General features: G+C 30.3%; 2 protein-coding genes across 2 annotated transcripts; both read left to right on the top strand.

Annotated features, from left to right (window-relative positions):
• Positions 1-14,036: 14,036 nt before the first annotated feature.
• Positions 14,037-14,994, top strand: INS49_002418 (uncharacterized protein; the record flags this gene model as incomplete). Its single annotated transcript, XM_043163231.1, has 2 exons — positions 14,037-14,328; positions 14,384-14,994. 2 exons carry the CDS (start codon positions 14,037-14,039, stop codon positions 14,992-14,994), a joined length of 903 nt encoding a protein of 300 aa, XP_043031737.1.
• A 3,288-nt stretch (positions 14,995-18,282) lies between these two features.
• On the top strand, positions 18,283-20,738 carry INS49_002417 (uncharacterized protein; the record flags this gene model as incomplete). Its single annotated transcript, XM_043163230.1, has 3 exons — positions 18,283-18,311; positions 19,122-19,717; positions 19,786-20,738. 3 exons carry the CDS (start codon positions 18,283-18,285, stop codon positions 20,736-20,738), a joined length of 1,578 nt encoding a protein of 525 aa, XP_043031736.1.
• Positions 20,739-20,788: the final 50 nt, after the last annotated feature.

Raw genomic sequence — 20,788 nt, 5'->3', positions numbered from 1 at the left:
GCCTTCCCTCTTATTAAATAAATGTTAGCTAGTTTAATAAACTAAGCATTTAACGCTATTATTTCAAAGGTTATAAGCTTTAAAGCTAATCTAAAACGGTAACGCTAACTTAATATGGAAAACATATATTACATAACACCCCTAATTACTATCATTTCTTAAACCTTTTAAATAAATAAGCTTTATACTTTAAGATAAACTTTCTAATTAATTACTTAATTAAGCTAATTAATAAGCCCTTAATTAATTAAATCGCCTTATTTAACGTTATAAATTAACCTTATCTCTTAACTTAAAGCTTATATATAAAAACCATACCTTCTTTACCTAAATACTTAATTATTTCTTTATTAATATTTAATTTATTTATATAATTTATATATTATTTAAAAGCTTTTATTAAAAATAATAAGAGCATTTCTTTAAATTTTAAAAACTATATTAAATTAATATTAAAAACATAAATTTTAATGGATTTATAATAATCCTTAAACTCTCTTAAAAATACTTAACTATATTTTAATTATCTTTAATTTATAATACCTTAAAATATATTATTTAAAAGCTTTTTTTTATAATTATATTACTTTAATACTTATATTTTTATTTTTTAATTTATTAAACTTATTTAAAATTTACTATATCTTTTTCTTTATTATTTTAATTATCTTAATAAATATTTTACTTATTTACCTTAAAATAACATTTTTTAATAAGTATAGTATTTTATTTCTTAATAAAATAAAAAATTATATATATTAAAGTATTAAAATTTAAGCTTAGCTTAAGAAAGAAAATGCTATTAAGAATGATTTTAAAAATCTTTTTTAAGGCTTATTTTTAGCTTAAAATAAAAGAGCTTTTATTAATATTAAACTTATATATAAGCAAGGGCTTATTATATTTATAAAAGATATAAATAATGCTTAAAAAGCATGAAATATATTTAAATTTTATTATAAACTCTTTAGGTTTATAAGCTAATATTTACTTTATAAAAAGTTCTTTAATATTAGTTTTAATAATTTTAAAACTATAAAAAAATATATTAATAAGCTAAAGCTTTTTTTAAAGGATTTAAAGGCTAATAATATAATTTTTCTTAAATAAATTATAATTAATTAAATTCTTTATAGCTTAAATAATAAATATATTAACTTTATTTAAAATATAACTTAAAGTTTTAAAAAAGATTTAAACGCTTATATAATTAAATTTCTCTTTTTTAGCTTATTAAATAAAAATAAAGATAAATCCTTTAAATTATTTATAAAAGCTTTATATATAAAGAATAAGAAAAATGAAAAAAAGATTATTATATACCTTAATTGCAAAATAAAGGGCCATATTTAAGAGAATTGCTATTTCCTTTATTTAAATAAGGCACTTATTAGCTGGAAAATAAATAAATAAAGAAAAGAAAAGGAAAAAACTATTTTTTTAAGGAAGAATATAAGCTAAGAGAAATAAAAGAAAATGCAAAAGCAACTCCTAGCTTTATTAGCTAGCATAAAGTTTTCTATGGCTTTAAAAAGCGCTTAGGAAGAACCTATAGCCTATATAGCTATAAATAATTTAATAGAAAATATTAAATATAATAAGAATTTATTAAATTTCTTATAACTCTTTTTTAATAACTTAATGGAAATTAAAGTAAATAACCCTATATATACCCTATATATATATATAATAATAATAATAGCTAATAATAATAAATTTATAAGAAATTAATAATATATAAATTTTATAAAAATAGCCGTAAATATTATTATAAATATAATAAGTTTTAAAGATATATACCTTTTTAATATTATATATATAATTAATAAAACTATAAAATAAAGTAATGCAAATATTATATTTATAAATAAAATAAGGGATTTTGTAGGAATAATGGGTGTTGTTTGTATGGAGGACTGTTTGAAACTAGGCAGCTTTGGCCCATTAAGATGCCCGGCAGGCAGCAGCCCTGGCGCTATATATAAAATAGCTAATATAATTAAGCCTTTTGCCTTCCTTCCTTTTATAATTAATATTAATTAATCATTATATTAATTAAATATTATATTGCAATATATAACTTAGCTAATATTAATTAATAATTGCAAGGGTAATTATAAATTAATAAGGCTTAAAGAAATAATCTTTTAATTATGCTAATTAGCATTATTAACATTATAAATCTATATAGCATAGTTTATAATAATAATAATACTTAATATATAAAGAAATAGTTATTATAATAAAAAACCATGGTAAACTCCCCTATCCTTAATATATATATATTTATTACGCCTTAAATAATATTAATAATAACTTTTAAATTTAATAATCATAACTAAAAGAATTAAATTAACGTTTATTTTTATTAATAATATATTTACTTATGTTTTATTATATAAATAAACTTAAAGAAAGGAATTAATTTGCCTTTTAATAGCTAAGTTATAAAAGTAACCCTTAACTTCCTTATTTTTCCCCTAACACTACTTATTTCCCCTTTTTACTACTCCCTTTTTTAAATTAAACATACCCTTATTATTATTTTATTAAAATAATAAGAAATAATGATAATATAGTAAATATAATAAGTAATATTGCTGGTTAAAATGGTTTATTAATATTAATTATAATGGATTATACTCTTATACCTAAAAGCATTATTAAAATACTTAATTCTTTAGTATAAATAAATTTCCTAGGATTTTTTAGCAGTAAATAATACTTAAATACTTATATTTAAGGCTAAATTTAAGCTATAGCATATATATTAAGTAATAAGGCATATAAAGCGTTTATTAAGAACTTTTATAATTAAATTAAGCTAATATTTATATAAGTTAATAAAAACTTATTATATATTATTAAGAAAACTTTTTAAATTAAAAGTATTTATATTTAAAAAGTAAATACTTTAAGAGGATTAATATATATCCTTAAAGCATTAAATTATTTTAAATAGCTAATAAATTAAAAGCAAAAATACTATATTATATTTAAGATTAATTAAATTTAAAACTATAATTTAAATATTTATATTATTTTTTACTTTAATTATATCTTAATAAAAAATAAGGAATTACTTAATAATAATAATTCTTTTAATTTTAAATTATTTAAACTACTTAGCCTACTTAATAATAGCGGCGAAGGTAATGATAGCCCTTTAAGACCTCTTAATTTATTAAGAGAAAGCAATAATTTTCCTTTAGCTAATAACTTTTATATAATATATAATTATTATACCCTTTTGCCTTTAATAAAGATAAAAAACTTTTTACTTAACTTAAATATAGCAGCTAACTTAAGCAAATATTATTATAAAGATAAGATATTTATTAAAAAATTATATAATATTCTTAATAATAAAATCTTTCTTTTTTATAAGGCTTATAGCAACTTATAAATTTAGCCTTAATAATTTAAGGCAGCTTTTTTATATATACTTAAGGGATTAGCAAAAATATATTATATTTAAGTTATTAATTAAAAAAACTTATTTACTTAAATATATAAAAAATTTAAGAATTAATTTAATATAAATAATAATTATTATAACTATTTTATAAATTAAAATATTTTAACTTTCTTTACTTTTTAATAAAGGAATTTAAATAAGAGTTATATAAATATTCTTTAAATACTTATTAATAAGATATAGCTTTATTATAAAGTACTTAAGTATATTACTTATAAGAATAGCTTTTTATAAGATATAATTTTATAAGTAATATAAGGTATTCCTAAGTTTCACTATGCTATCTTAATAATACTAATAAATATTAAGCAGCTTTACTTTATTTTATAATAATATATTAAAGCATTAAAGGCTTAAAACTTTATATTATAATATATAATTATAAAAAATAATTAATAAGCTTATAAATAAGGCTATATTAATAATTATAATAATTAAAATAATAATAATTTAGCTATTATAAATATTAAAAAGCAATATTATCTTAATAAGTAATATAATAATAATAATTAATGCTTAAGGTATTTTTAACCTTTTTTTAAGGGTAATAACTTTTAATTAAACTTTCGCTTAAGCTAATCCTATTAATTTAAAAGCAGTAACTATAATAAAGAACTTTATAAAGATAGTTATAATAATAAATATTAGCTTAATAAAGATAATAATAGTAATATATAATGTAAAAAGAAAAAGTATTTTATATATTATAAAGAGAAATGTTAATTAATAAATTACTTACTTAAAAATTAATAATGTATTAAAGCTATATATATTTATATATATAAGGATATTAAATAATAAGTTAATAATAATAAGTTTAATATATTCTTTATTAACTTTAAAGATCTTAATTTTAAAGCTATTAGCATTATAATAACTTTAGTTATTAATAATAATAAAAAGGAATATACTTATTATATTTTTTTTATAAATTAATTCTTTTTTTATAACTTTTTTAATAGCATAAATAGCTTTAATATTTATATTAACTTTAAAGATTATTTATTAATAAAGATATTTATTATTTAAGATTAATATTTTTATTAATAATATTAAGGCATTATATTAAATATAGGTATAATAATATTTTTAATAATTAAATATAAGTAATTTTAAGCTTTATAATATTAAATATTTTTTATATATTTAAATATTATATAAGTTAGCAAAGTATAAGTATAATTTAGCTTAAGCTTACTTATTAAGTTACTTAATATAATATAAGTTAATACTTTAATAAGGTTATTAACATTTTATATTATAAATAAGCTTACTTTCTTTCTTCTTTATATTTAAGATATAAATAAAAATTCTTTCTTTCTTTAAAATATTATTAATAAGGTATTTTAATAAAAAGATAAATACTTAAAGAAAACTTTTTTAATTATTTAAAAGTAGGAATACTTATGGATTTTCTTTAATATAAAAAGCAATAATATGTTAGCAATATTCCTAATAGAAATAAAGCTTTAATAACTTTATTATAAGTTTAAATACCCTTTAATTAATTATTTTTCACGCCTTTTTATTAATGCTAATTATAGCAATATTAATCCTTTTATTTTAAAAGCAATTTTTAAGTTTTATTATTATTATTAACTTTATTTTATAATATTATAATGTTTTAAGTTTAACCTTTAGGATAATATTAACTTTAATTATAAGATTATTATAAATATTATATATTTATTTGCTTTGCTTATTTTATAAGTTATTAATTTAATAACTTCTTTTTAAATTAAATGTTTTTTAGTTTCTTTTTTTATAAAGAATATATAAAAGGCTATTTAGTAATATTAAATAAATACTTATTTAAAACCTTTAAATTATATTATTTATAACGTTAAAATTAACTTTACCTTAGTAAAATTCCAAAGCATTGCATAAATTATAAGCATTACTTATAAGCAAGTATTAATAAAGGCATATTAATTTATTAGCAAGGTTAAAAGGTATTATACTTTACTTTAATAAGCTTTTAATATTCTTTATATTAAACTTTTAAGAATTTATATTAAGGAAGCTATTTTATAAATAGCTATTAAGGCAGTAAATAATATAATTAGCCTTAACGGCATTATTTTAATACTCCTTATCTTTAATATATATTTAAAATTTATAAAAAACTTTATATTAACTCCTTTAACTCTTAAGAAAGCAGTAGCTATTTAAAAAGCTATAAGAAAGTTATATAAGGTTTATATTAAATAGCAAGTTAATATAGCTTTAAATACTTATAATAGCTTAAATATTATAAAAGTATTAAGTCTTTTATTATAAAGTAATATATAAGTATAGCAAAAAAAGCATAATTAATAAGAATTATATAAATTACTTAGCATTAATAAATATAACCTTATATTAAATCTTTTAAATAACTTAATAATTTTTTAATTAATATTAATTTAACTACATTATTAAAATAAGAATGGTAAAGATAATATTTAGCTAGTTTTTAACTTAAATAATGCTTTTAATAAGCTTATTTAATTTAAACTAAATTTAATCTTAGTAATATTAAAACTGCCATAACCTTAATAATATAAATGGCTTAAGGGATTAAAGAATAAGCTAAAAGAGATATATTTTACTTAATAAAAGGTTAAAAATTATAATTTCTTTTTAAAGCTTTAATATAATAATATAATTAATACCTTAAGTAACTTATTTAAGGAGTTTAATTATAAGGAAATTATAAAGTTAATTAATAATGATATCTTTTACTTTAAATGCTTTAATCTTAAAATGCATAAAAGTATTTAGCTTTTTAAGTTATGCATTATTTATAAAATTAAGAGTAAAATTAAAAAGCTATATAAGAAATTACGGCTTATTATTGCTAAATATAGTAATAAGGATAAGCATAATATCCTTATGCAATCTTTAATTATTTAAAAAGCTAGCTAAAGGCTTTTAATTGCTTTAATTCCATTCCTTTTAATATAAGGCTTTTAATTAAAGCTTCAAAATATTATTTAAGCATATCCTTAGTTAAAGTTTAAGCTTAAGCAGCTTATTTTATATTACTTATTCCTTAAGATTTAAGATAAATACCCTTTTAAAACTATTATGCAAGTTATTAAATTGCTTTATAATATTATTAAATTTAATATATATTAATAAGCAATTTATTATAAGTTTTATTATAATAATTTAAGTATAGTTATTTTAATATATAATTTATGCCTTTTAATTATAAACTAAGGAAAAAATATTTTTATTATTATTATTATATAAATTAATAATATTTTATTCCTTAATACTTTAATATTTTTAAAGTTAAAAGAATAAAAGATTAAAAAAGTAAATATTTAATATAAGCTAAAAAAGATATTTATTCTTAATAAGTTACTTATCTTTAATAGCATAATTATAAGCATTTTTAATAAAAATACCTTATATCTTTATTAAAAGGGCTAAGGTAAGAAGATTATGCTTATTAATAATAAGGCTAATAATTATGCTTAATAATATATAAAGCAATGTATATAAAAAGCATACCTTGCTTTTATTTATTAACTTAAAGCAGCGTTTAATTTATTAATAATAGCTTAAATTTAAGAGCTTTTCCATAAGGATTATAATAAGTTAAATTATTAATTATAATAATAAGCTAATAACTTAAAATATAAACTTTAATATATACCCTTAAATTTATTTTAAGCTAAATTAATAATTTTTATTAATAGCTTATTTATTAATAATAAGAACTTTAGCTTATAAATTAGCTTTATTATTATACTTATAAATAAGATATAAATTTTATAGGCTTTTAAGTAGAATATTAAAGGCAATATTATTTATTAATCTTTAATAAAGTATTAAAAAGTAACTTAAAGTATTTTAGCTTTAGAAATTTACGATATAATTAATGGCTTTAATATAGCTATAATGCTAATAGCTACTTTATGCTAAATTATTATATATTTAAATATTATAATAATTCCTTTTATAATATATATTAACTTATACTTTTTATATAAATATTTAATTAAGCTTAGTATAATAAAAGAAAAGCGCTTTATAATTAATATTATAGCTTTTTAGTAATTATATAAAAAGCGTAAGATTTTTAAGATTTATTAAATTGCTAAAAACTATAACTTAGCTAATGTTTTTATAAAAAGTACCCTTAATAATACTTTTTAATGCTTTATAAGTATAAATAATATTATAATTAAAGTATAAGGCTATATAAATTGCAGCTAAGAAGATAAGGTAATTATTTAAATATAGTAAAAAGTTAGGAAAATTATAATATATTAAAGCTTAAACTTAAATTATTAAAGTATAATTTAATAACTTATTAATAAATTATATTAATATAACCTTAAATATTATTATTATATTATATATTATAAGGTTATTATATTAATATTAATGTAATTAACTTAAATATGCGTATTATATAATTATAAAGATAAAAAATTATTAAAGGTTTTTAATAAAGAATAATAAAATAACTTTTTTAATTAAAGGTAATATATAATAAAAGTATAAAAGTTTAGTTTATATTTATTAATTATTTATAAATTACCTTATAATATAATATAATTAATTAACTTTAAATTACATTTCTTTTAAGGGCAAACCTTATATTTAAGATTTTTATAGTAATGCTTATATATTAAGGGTTTAAATAATAAGAATTATTATTATCTCATGGGTATTTAAGTTGCTAATTAATATTTAATAAGTATTTTTAATTAGATTTCACGGTTTAATACTTGCATATTAAAATTAAGAGTATTGCTATTTATTAACTTAATTAATAATCTTTATCTTATACCCTACTTTTCCCTTTATTTAAATACCTTATTTATTAATTCTTATAACTTATTAATATATACTTTAACCTTTATTTCAACAACCCATCCTTTAATTATACTCCTTAATCTCTTTATTTAATAAGCGGCATTAAGTATAATAAAGCTTAGGCTAAGCTAAATTGGGAAATTTTAATTATTTAAAGATTAAATAATTACGTTAATAATTTAGGGGTTTAATTTAATCCTTATTTAATCTAGGCGTTATAAGTAATAAAAGCATAAGTTTATAAAATGCATTATAAATAAAATGTTTATATAATAATTGCAATCTTTTAAATTTTTTAACTTTATATAATTAAAATGTTTTAATATATATATATATTTAATTAACCTCTTTTTATTAATTACATACTTTAATAAATTAATTAACCTTTAACCCCTTAATAATAACTTAAGCCTTTTTATATGCTTACCTTTTATAATAATATAGCATAGCGAAATAATAGCATACTTATAATTTAACTTATATATATAATTAATTAAGTACTTCTTAACTTTAAGTTTAATTTAATTTAATACCTTTCTTTTTTTTATATTTTTTAAAAGTAATATATACTTATAAAATAAAGATTATTAATATAAGAATAATAAATATCGTTTATATAAAGGATTATTTAGGATTAGGTAGCTTTAGCCTATTAAGATGCCTAATAGGCAGCAGCTTTAGCGCTGCATATAAAATAGCTAGCATAATTAGGCCTTTTACCTTCCTTCCTTCCATAGTTAACATTAATCAACCACTACACCAACCAAACGTTGTATTGCAATACGTGACCCAGCCAACAAATTTAATAATTAAGTTTTTAAAAATAAATATTATAAAAAGATTTTTTAATATATATTATATACCTTTTTTAAATTTAAATATACTTAAATATAAGTATATAAGTAATAAAATTAAATTAAAATTAAAAGAAAATATTATTAAATTATATTTTTAAGAAATAAATAAGCTAATAATTTAAAGAATTTAAAAAGATAGCTTATATTTTATAAAAATTAATATAATAAAATAAATAAATAAGCCTAAATATACCTTTTATAAAATATATATAACTTAATAAAATTTAAATATAAATAATAAAAATAAAGAAGAAATATATAAATAGTATTATAAATTAAGCTATATAAATATTTAAGCTTTAGAAATATTTCTTTAAAAATATAAAATAAATATATCAATAAATAAACTTATTTAAGAATATATAAGTAATTATAAAGTATGCTTAAAAGCTAAGCATATAATTAAAATAAATAAGACTAGTTTAAATAACTAAGTATATAATATATTTAAAAGAGTATATAATAATATAGGCGATTTCTTAAAACTTATATATAATAAATATAAATATTATATATTATTCCTTAATAAAAAAACTTAATATTTAAAAGTTTCTTTACTTAAAAATAAAGATAAAGCATTAAAAGCTTTTAATAATTATAAAAATAAGGCAGAAAATAAATATAATAAAAGAATAAAAGAATTCTTTACTAATAATAAAGGCAAATATATAAATAAAAGATTTAAAATCTTATTAAATAAATACTTTATAAATCATTACATAACGCCCTTATATATAAAAAAACTAAATAACTTAATAAAAAAACTAAATTTAATTATAATAAATAAAGTAAAAAGCCTTTTATATATAATAAATTTACTTATATACCTATGGGGAGAAGTAATAAAATATGCTATATATTTATATAATATTACACCCCATAAAAACCTAGGGTATAAGTACCCTTATAAGGTAATAAATAAAAAGAAGCTTAATATAAATAACTTAAAAATATAGGGATTTATTATATATTTTTAGAATAATAATTATAAAACTAAATTAAAACCCAGAAATAAAAAGGGCATATTATTAAATATAATCCCAGAATTAAACATATATTAAGTATAGGATATAAATAATAAAAAGCCTATATTAATTTGGGATATCCAAATATTAAAAGGGTAATATATAAATAATAATAATAATATATATATATTCCTAAAATTGCAAAAATAAAGAAAAGAAAATAGAGAAGTAAATTCTCCTCTTATTTTAAATAAAATAATAGTTTAAGGGAATCCAAAAAATTATATATATATTATATAAAATACACTATTAAATAACTAAATATTTATATTAAATTCTCAAGAAAATATATTAAAATACTGCTTAACTGCAGCTAATATTAATAAACTTTCTTCTTTAAAAAAGGTATTAAATAACTTAAAAAAACCCTTATAAGTTAAATTTATGCTAAATAAAATATATAGTTTATGAGAATAAAATACTTATATAATAATAAATTTACTACTTAGCCATATGGCTTTAAGGGGGAAATGGGTATATAAAAAGAAATTTATAAATAACTTAGTTATTATAAAGCTTAATTAAGTAGTAAATAATGAAAATAATATTAAATTTAAATTTAAATGGGCTATTTAGGGATATAACTAAAAATTAAGCATAAATTATTTAAAAACTTTTTTTATAGTTTGCCACCCTAAAATTTATATTATGCTATTAATAATAGCAATAAATAAAGGATATTATATATATAATTATAACATTAAAAACGCGTTTTTATACTTTAATATTAATTTTAAAATATATATAAAATTACTTATATATATATATAATAAATTAAAATATAAAAATAAAGTTACAAAACTAAATAAAGCTTTATATAAGTTAAAATAATTACCTATGCTTTAATATAAATACTTAAAAAATATATTAACTAAGCTAGGATTTATTATTTACTTATATAATAAAGAGGTATTTATATACCTTAATAAATAAATTATATTTATATATTATGTAAATGATATTATCGTTATAGGACTTAATAATAATAATATAAATTTAATAATTAATAAACTATATAAAAATATAAAACTAGATTTTTAAGGAGATTTAATAAATTTCCTTAAAAGCAATATATATATAAATAAAGAAGATAAATAAATAATTATAAACTAAAATAAATATATGGATAAAATATTAAAAAGATTTAATATAAAAGAAAAGGTTGAGAAAAAGGAAATAATCCCTTAACTTATACCATATACCCTTAATAGAAAATTAGAAAAATACATTAACTAAGCTAATAAAAATATTATAAAATTATATTAGCAATAAATAAGGTTTATATTATATGCTAGCTTAAAAATAAAGCTAGATTTAATTTATTTTATAAATAAGTTAGCTAAATATATAGCAAACCTAGGATTAAAGCATATAAAAGAATTAAATAAAATATAAAGATATATATATAAATTCCTATATATATTTAAAGTATATAATTGCTTTGGAAATAATTTATAATTAATAAGCTATATAAATTTAAACTGGGGTAACGATATATTTATTAAAAAAAGCACCTTTAATTATATATTTAGCTTATATAATATTAATAATAATAATAATAATAATAATAAAATAAATCCCATAAGCTGGAATTCTTAGCTGTAAAAAATACTAGCACTTTCCTTTATAAAAGCTAAATATATGGCTTTAAGAAAAGCTATAAAAGAAGCTAAATATTTATATAATTTACTTGAATATTTTAATAATAATTTAAAAATTGGCTTTAATCTTAAGCCCCTTATTATATATATAGATAATAATGAGGCTGAGAAATTAGCTAAAAATACCTTATTTCATAAAAAAATTAAATATATAAATATTGCATATTATTATATAAGAGAAGTAATAAAAAATAATAAAATAATATTAAAATATATAGATTTTAAGCAGAATTTAGCAAACTGGCTTATAAAATTAATAGATAGATTATATTATAAAGAGTTTAAAGAAAGGTATAGTTTAATAAAAAAATAATATAAAAATATTAAGCTAGAAAATAGAGAGATTTTCTACTTATATTATAATATGCATAAAATAAATTAAGGTATTTACTTTTTAATAATTAGGGTTAAGATTTTTTCCTTTACTTATAAAATATATAAATAAATAAAGCGGATTTACTTATAAAATATATAAATAAATAAAGCGGATTTAATTATATATATATATATAATATTATTTTAAATACTAAAGGTTTTCCCTTAGAAAAAATAATTAAAATAATAAAGGTTTTTCTTGAAAAATAAGCGTTACTTATACGGCCTATATATACTATATATATACATAGTTACAATATACTTATACTGTATTTATATACGTTTAATTTTATATAAAAAACGTATTTTTATAGTGTATATAATATAAATAAAATGATGTGTAACTTTAATGTGTAAAAATGCCGTGATATACCGTAATTATTATAAAATAACTAGTGAATTCCATATAAAACCATAATTTAATATGTAATACCTTATTGGCTATAAGTTTAAGTTTAAGTAATAGTAAATTTTTGGGTTTTTTGCCTAAATATATAAATATTTAATAAGTAAGTTTTTCCCTTTTTATAAGGTTTTCTTATTATATAATTAAATATTCCTCTTTTATAAATTAAATCCCTTATATATAAAATAAAATAAATAAAAGGGAATTAATTTAAGGGGGGCTGTTGGAATATTCTAGATATTTAGGCTATTATTAATACGGGATATCCTTTTCCCTATATGTTTGCCACTGTATGGAGGATAATAACTATAAATAGGGGCCTTCCCTCCCGTTGAATAGACGTTAGCTAGTTTAATAGACTAAGCATCCAACGCTATTATTTCAGAACGGTGACGTGGACGATGTCAACCACAGAATCTGGGAAGCAGCCAATAGTCTCTGGAAATATCCTCGTTTGACCTGACGATAAGGACGCCATCGACGGTTAACTTCGGCGGGAAGCTTCCCGACGAGACGCGAGGTTTTCAACGGCAAAATTGCAAGAGAGCAGTCAGTCACCATGACAGTCTACGTGCAAGTAAGAACAGCATTATCTATGTTACAGTGCTATTAAGGAGCTATAATAATTACTTATTATTGCATAAAGAAAGGAAAATTAAAAATTTATAAGCTGCAAGCAAATCTATAGCGTTTATAAGGCGGGCTATTATAGTGGGTATCGTGATAGTTTAGGTTTAAAGAGGTTGATTTAACTGCCTCCTCAATTTATTGCGCCACAAAAGTGGTATTCCAGTTATCATAGAGCTAATTGCTATATTGCCGAGGTATTTAAGACAAGCTTTAACTCTAGCTTAAGCATATCTACCTACTGAAGCCTGCTTTGCCATGGGCTGTCGCCAGACCGCGTTGCTGTGCCCATTAAATTCAACTCACCTACACATAAATTCGAGCGTCAGGATACCAACTAATACCTGCACCACCGAATTTTGCTACCTGTTGACACGATCGAAGATCCGGATGCTGCATATACCTCAGGATGGCGGGCAAGCCTTACGTCCTGCTATATAGTATATCATCTTTCACAGTAGATCATTTGAGTGCGGGACTTTTTATCTTACATCCACTATATCCACAAAATTTCTGTGAAAGCGCCCCAAGAGTTGACTGCCAAGAGTTTGCTCAGTGACCCCAGCTCTGTCTATCACTAGTGAGCCCGGTATGAATCATAGTGATCCATTCGCGCTAGGTTTTAGCACAACAGAAACCGTCCGTGAACTGGCACGTGGACATAGCGAAAGGCCTTTGAGGCACCATTCAACGTTGCCAACGCAATATATGGCTGCATCCGCCTGCGTATCCTCCAACTGGTCGATCGAAGAAAGGCCAACTTATAACTGAGTATCTGCACTTGTGGACTTAATGGCTCAAAATCATGCTGTTGTCATCGGCGCTTCCGGTCTGATCGGTTGGGGCATCGTGGATGAACTTCTCTCACAGGACTCCATTGCGGCGGGCACCTTCGGAAGGGTTACAACAATCGTTAATCGCCCCATCAACCGAGATGATACATTCTGGCCCGACGAACACCCCACCCAGCCCAAACTCCTCATGGTTGACGGCGTCAATTTGATGGACGACGAGGAAAAGGTTACCACTGTGCTGAAAGACAAAATAACGGATGCCAAAACCATCACCCATGTCTTCTACTTCGGTGCGTTAGATATAGAGACCTGGGGCATCGATAGCTTTTGCTGATGAACTCCAAGTCTTTAGGGCCCACGATGAAGATCAGGAAGCGGAGGTGGCGATGAACGCTGGGATGATGGCCCGGTTCATCAACGCGATCGAGTCGCTCACAACCAACCTCAAATTCGTCGTCTTCCCGGGAGGCACGCGGGGCTACGGCATCTACCGCCCAGGCGGAATCTTCACCGCGCCTCTCGACGAGTCACTGATCGGCACGCTCCCCGACGACTACGCCAAGACAGTCGCGTACCCGTCCTTCCGGCGCCTGCTCGCCAGGGCAAGCGAGGGCAAGCCCTGGACGTGGTGCGAGGTGTGCCCCGACGCCGTCGTCGGGTTCGCGCCCAATGGAAGCGGGTGGTCCCTCGCCGCGCACTGGGCCACGTTCCTCGGCGTGTGGCGGCTGAGGCACGGCGAGGGGAGCGAGGTGGCCTTCCCGGGGTCGCTGGCCGGCTACGACTCGAGGTTCACCGAAGCGAGTACGAGGGCGCTAGCCCGCTTCGCCATCCACGCCTCGGCGCTGAGACCCGAGGCGTGTGGCGGCGGCAAGACCTTCAACGTGGCGGACGACGAGGCGCCTGGCACCATGCGGGAGAGGTGGCCTCAGATTGCGGCTTGGTTCGGATGTGAGTGATGAATACACCCGACTTCTTCGTGATCGTTCTTTTGCCTCCCTTTTTGTCCTGCCCTTTCCCGTTTTCTTCCGACCGTCTGGAGCTTGGGACCTTGGGACCTTGGGACTGGATTTGGCTTTTATTCGCCTGCCCCGCTTTGTACAACGTTGTGCTCGGAGATAGTGTCTCAGGGGAACGTGCATTTCGGTGAGAGCCCGGTGGACTACACAAGGTGTCCGGCTGGAGATACCATGTGCACCCGAGAGGGAGCACCTCGTTCTTTTCTTCCCGAGACATGTGCCAGCGAATAGCTATCATACTTGTAGTGTCTCTCGAGTGAATGTTTTCTGCATCGACCTGCACGCCCTTCGTTGGCAATATCTCTGCAAAGGAGCTATTACTGACAATCTCGTTCTGCGCCCAGTGAAAGGGGTGGGCCCGCCGTCCGATGGCTCTCGGGGAAGCCTCCCCAGTGAGTTCATTCGCGAGAACAAGGATCTACTCGAATCAGCTGGCGTAAAAGGTGCTAGTGTCTGGCACCAGAACCAGCTCGACAGCTATGGTTACTGGCTCACATTTGATCGCCACCTCAGCCTCCGTCGGCTTCGACACGAGGCAGGGTTTCCTGAGCGAATCAGACCGGAGGAAGGGTGGTGGAAAGCATTTGAGCTGTTCAGGAAAGCTGGAATGCTTCCATAGCATGCCAGATATAACGTATGCGCCTGTTGCACAGTACACTCCTCTCTGGGCTGGGACAGAGCCGGACAAAGCCGGGACACTTTTGTGTGACGAAAATGTAGCTGTCCAGTTCGGAACCTTGCACCTTGTGAACCTGCCATTGCTCAAACTCGTCCCACGAAATATTGTACTGTGTTTTATTCACATTACTGGCACCTCGGTTTCTTACTTTCGGCTTAATTCCAGAGCAGACATACTGATATGTACCTTTGCGTCAAATCTGTCTTTGGCGAAGTCAAAACAAGTTTCATTGGGCTTTGGGCCAAGAACGAGACCGTACTTAGAGGAAGATTTGAAGTACAATGTATAAATTACTGCAGCAAAATAAATATTTGAATAACATAATTATATCGCCATGGGACTGATCTTGACGTTCAAGCAACAGCGCATCAAATAAGAGGCCAACGGTGGCAAGTCTGGAATAGATTTTGCGCTTTGAGCATATGATTCCTTCTGCCAAGCAATTCTCATGCCGGTGGATGCTTTGCCTCATCTGGAAGAGCCGTAGTCACTCGAAATTAGAAGATAGCAAAGCATGTACAATTAGCAGGCTAATTGAAGGAGGCTGTACAACGGTGCTGACTTTGTGTAGTGTGAGATTGCCCCACGTCCTCCGTCCGAGCTGACATCTGGAGGCTCCAAGTCCGAAGCAAGCATGCTCCTACCGTAGATAAAAGGCTGACTGCGCAACCATGAGGGCGCTCTTCGGCCAGTTCTGACTAGCCATCAGATTCTCTGAATCTATGCAAGATGGCTGCACAGCGCATTAATTTCTCATCGCATCCTCAGCGAATGCTCAAAAATCATCTGCGGCGTTGCATTTCAGACAGTCAGCCAACCTTAAAAGGACGTGGAGCTAGTTCCACAGTTCCGAAGAAATCAGCAACCGGAGAATATCCACACATTGGCGGTGGAACAACGAAGCAAGCGATAAATACAAGATGGTCAGGGGAGGCTGGTTGGATGACACGATTTTCCCAGATCTACAAGAATCTACACAACAGAAGGCCGTACCTATTTCAATTTTGCGCCTCGCTGGCGATCTGGTTCAGCGCCGACGTGATCGCCCAGCAGATTGCGGAGACAGAATACGATGCGGCACAGACGGGACGCATGTTGATCATTGGTGGTTCAGCATCGATCCCCATGTATAGATGGTAAATGCACAAATCAGACCTATAGATAAAAGCATGTAAAAAAGTGCATTGCTGACCGTGTCTTCCAGGTTTATATTTATCTCCACCCGCTTCAAGGCTAGATCCGGACTTCCCAAAATCGTCAACACCATCCTCATCGCTACAATGCGCACATCTATCACGTGTTGCATTGTGACTCCAGTCATCAGTGTCTACTTCTTCAGCATGCAGTGTATTTTGTCGGGCCACAATCTTGCCAGCACATGGGAGCATTTGCAACAGACTCTTCCACGAAGTTTGAAGTCAGCGTTCCGGTACTGGCCTGTTGTCAACGCCATCAACTTCTCTATGGTGCCGACACAATTTAGAGGTATCTTCCAGGCCTTTTCGGGGTTGGTCTGGCAGACATATTTGGCATGGATGAACAGACACATAATGGACCTGGAGAAGGCCGAGGACGGACAATACCAGGGCACAGAAGAGTCCATCGTGATGAAGAGTGAGGGGCCAAGGCCAGTTGAATGTTAATTAATTGTGGGCACAGCGGCCTATGGGTCATATGCTTTGCAGTATGATTCGTACTATCCGACGGCTACATTTCCTACCTTCGGCAGCGAGATGCGTGTATATACAAATCCTATTTTCAAAGACCTACACTCGACTACCATGCGGGTTCTGGTAGTATCTATGAGTACCTAACATTGAGTGGTAAACAACCCCGAGGGCAGCTAGATAGCTTCCCGTACACTTTCGCGGTGCAAATCAAACTCGCGTATCTATATTCGTTTTAGATGGCATACAATTATTGTTTGATAGGCAGAGAAGTTCGACTCGGATGTTATTGAATCAGCGGCGTAATGTCTGATAATTGACGTCGTTGCCCAGCCGTGTTCCCCTGTCACTGTGCTCTCAACTGTCATGACTACACGCACATATATAGAGGCAATACCGGCGTTGCTTCGAGTCAGTACGACGCAGACAACATAGGTACCAGCCCACCCTCGTGCAGGGGATCTCGCGTCCGGGTAGCACCAGATTGGCGAAGGCCGTTGTATCGAGGGCCGGCGCATGCAAGCTGTGCAGATCTGGGCGTTGGGAAAGCGAGATTGACAAGGCGCCGTGGCTCTGCAGTCAGGGACAATGTCACGCCAGACGACATGTGTTGTCTCAGCCATGTCTGTCTCCGCTCTATGGCACATACTCGCACACACGCACGCACATGCCCGCACGCGCAGATCTGGACGTATTCCTGTTCTCGCGCAGGATGAGTCGAGTTTTCCCTCCTCTCAGGTCCCCTTGTCTGGTCGGGGAAAAGGACGAGTCTCCCGATGTCGATGACTCGGGGCGGATGGGACCGAATGTGGTTTTCGGCCGTACCCGGCTGGTCGGTCGCCTCCACCTGGCTCGCGTGTTGCTCCACATCACCCGGCCCAGATGTCGGGATGGCCACGGTTCCGAGGCTCGTGAGTTAGTCACCGCGAATTAGTGGTCGGGTCCACCAGAAGAGAATTCTTGCCTGCCGCGACTTCTTTCAATGGCGAGAGAAGTGAAAGCGGCTTAGCACCAGGGTGGGATCACGCCGCCATGGCGCGCCCTAAGCAGCCCATCCCCTTGGCCCCTGGCGCCAGAACACCCGCTCTGGATTATTCCAGTGTGAACAATGTGAGTTACGGTGAACTCAGAGTGGGTACGTCTTACTATATGGCATCCCCCTGGCTCCCCATACAACTCCATAAGACCGTCATTCTCCCGTTGTCTTGCTGGCTGCGCCTCGCCAAAGTCCGTCCTCCATTGATGTCTCTTGAGTGACTTCTGTCTTGCGCCTTCCCGAGACATCACCTGCGTCACCAATTCACCCCCAACACCTGTCACCCAGGTACATCACCGGCGTATTCACGTACCCTGTCGTCACCCAAAAACAATCCTGGGTCTTTACGTCAACCATTCGTTGCATTCCTTACTTAGTACCAGACCCTCAGCGGTCTCCTGTCGGACGTTGAAAAGAAGACCTCGTCCCACCAGGTTGAATCAAGCACGATCCGGGCGTGCAGTCCTGGAACAACTCCGTGGGCAAACAGACCACAGGCCGGGACAACTTGGAAGCTGCGAGGTAGAAAGGACCTGCGAGCACGCTGTTAGGCGGCCTTGTAGGACCAGACCTTGCTGACTGCTCCCATTCGTCACTTCTCCTTCTCATTTCCCCCCGTCTCACAGAGTATGACCTTCGACTCCCCCGATGCAGAGGACACCTGCTTAAAAAACCACCCTTATAGACACACCTTCTCGTCCGCCGTCACCGGTGACGAGTGCACGCCGACCGCCTCTGGTGACCTGGAGAAGATCGACTCCCGCCACCATGAGGACGACGACCACATCGACGTCAACAGGGAGCAACGACGCCGCGGCGGGGACGACTCACAGCACGCCCACGGCGGAGGCCATGGCGCGCACGAGCATGACCTGAGCCCCTGCTCCCACACCACGTCATCGACCAGTGCTTACGCAGGCCGGGCCCCCTCGACGCTGCCCGAGCGGGTCGCCTCGCGCATGTCCACGTCGTCGTCGGCGCTGACGTTCCCGGAGGGCGGCCTCCACGGCTGGCTGGCCGTCGCGGGCTCCTTCTGCGCCATGCTGTCCGTCTTTGGCCTCATCAACTCGTCGGCCGTCTTCGAGTCGTACTTCTCGGAGCACCAGCTCGCCGCGCACAGCGCGTCACAGATCGGCTGGATCTTCAGCATCTACCTGTTCTGCGTCTTCTTCGTCGGCATACAGGTCGGCCCCATCTTCGACCGCTATGGGGCCAGATGGCTGGTGGCTGTGGGGAGTCTGCTTATCGTGTCGAGTCTCATGCTACTTGGGCTGTGCAAAGGTGAGCAAGGCCTAGTAAGGTTGGCGGAAAAGGCCCAAGTTCCCAGTCCAGACTAACGCCTGGCATAGAATACTACCAAATTTTACTCACATACTCTGTCATGGGTGGCCTCGGTGGTGCTCTCCTCAACTCGCCGGCATACGGTACCATCGCTCACTTCTTCAATGTACGACGCGGCTTCGCAACGGGAATCGCCACCACAGCCGGAGGAATCGGCGGTATCGTGTTCCCCATCATGCTTCAGAAACTGCTCCCGCGCCTCGGGTTTGCCTGGAGCACTCGGATCCTCGGCTTCATCCTCCTAGGTGTTGCGGTGCCCTCGAACCTCTGGATCAGGACTCGGCTGCCCCCAAGAAAACACATCAACAACCCCCTGGAACACCACAGCTGGCGAACCAAGATAGCGAGCGTCCTACCGGATTTCCGAGTGTTCCGCGACAAGCGGTTCGCACTCGCCGCCACGGGCATCTTCTTCATGGAATGGGGCCTCTTCATCCCCATAACATTCATCGTGTCCTACGCCGCGGCCCACGGGAAGAACGCCACAAGCTCCTACACCCTTCTGTCGCTCCTCAACGCGGGGTCGGTCGCCGGCCGGTTCCTCCCGGGCCTGATGGCAGACCGTTTCGGCCGGTTCAACGTCATCATTGTCACCATATCGCTGTGCTGTGCGAGTGTGTTGGGGCTCTGGCTGCCCGCGAAAGACTCGCAGTCCATAATTATCGCCTTCGCCGTCATCTTTGGCTTCGCGAGCGGGAGCAACCTGGGGCTCGTGCCCGTGTGCCTGGGCCAGCTGTGCGACTCGAGGGACTATGCGCGTTACATCTCCACGGCGAACTTCCTGGCGAGTTTTGGCACCCTCAGCAGCGTGCCCATTGGAGGTGCACTGCTCGGGGACGGCGGCAGGGACGGCTGGCTGGCGCTTATTCTCTTCTCGGGCTTGTCGTACTCTGTGGCTTTGCTTTGCTACGGGTCGGCTCGAGTCTTGGCTGTGGGATGGAATCTCAGGACTGTCTTCTGAGTGCGGAGACCTTTTGTCATGACGGCACGGCCATCGTCGATGCCTCCCTG

Source organism: Diaporthe citri (genome assembly GCF_014595645.1).
Source record: "Diaporthe citri strain NFHF-8-4 chromosome Unknown scaffold_1, whole genome shotgun sequence".
Taxonomy (NCBI): domain Eukaryota; kingdom Fungi; phylum Ascomycota; class Sordariomycetes; order Diaporthales; family Diaporthaceae; genus Diaporthe; species Diaporthe citri.
The sequence above is the reverse complement of the archived record's forward strand: the minus strand, read 5'-3'. Positions and strand labels throughout refer to the sequence as shown.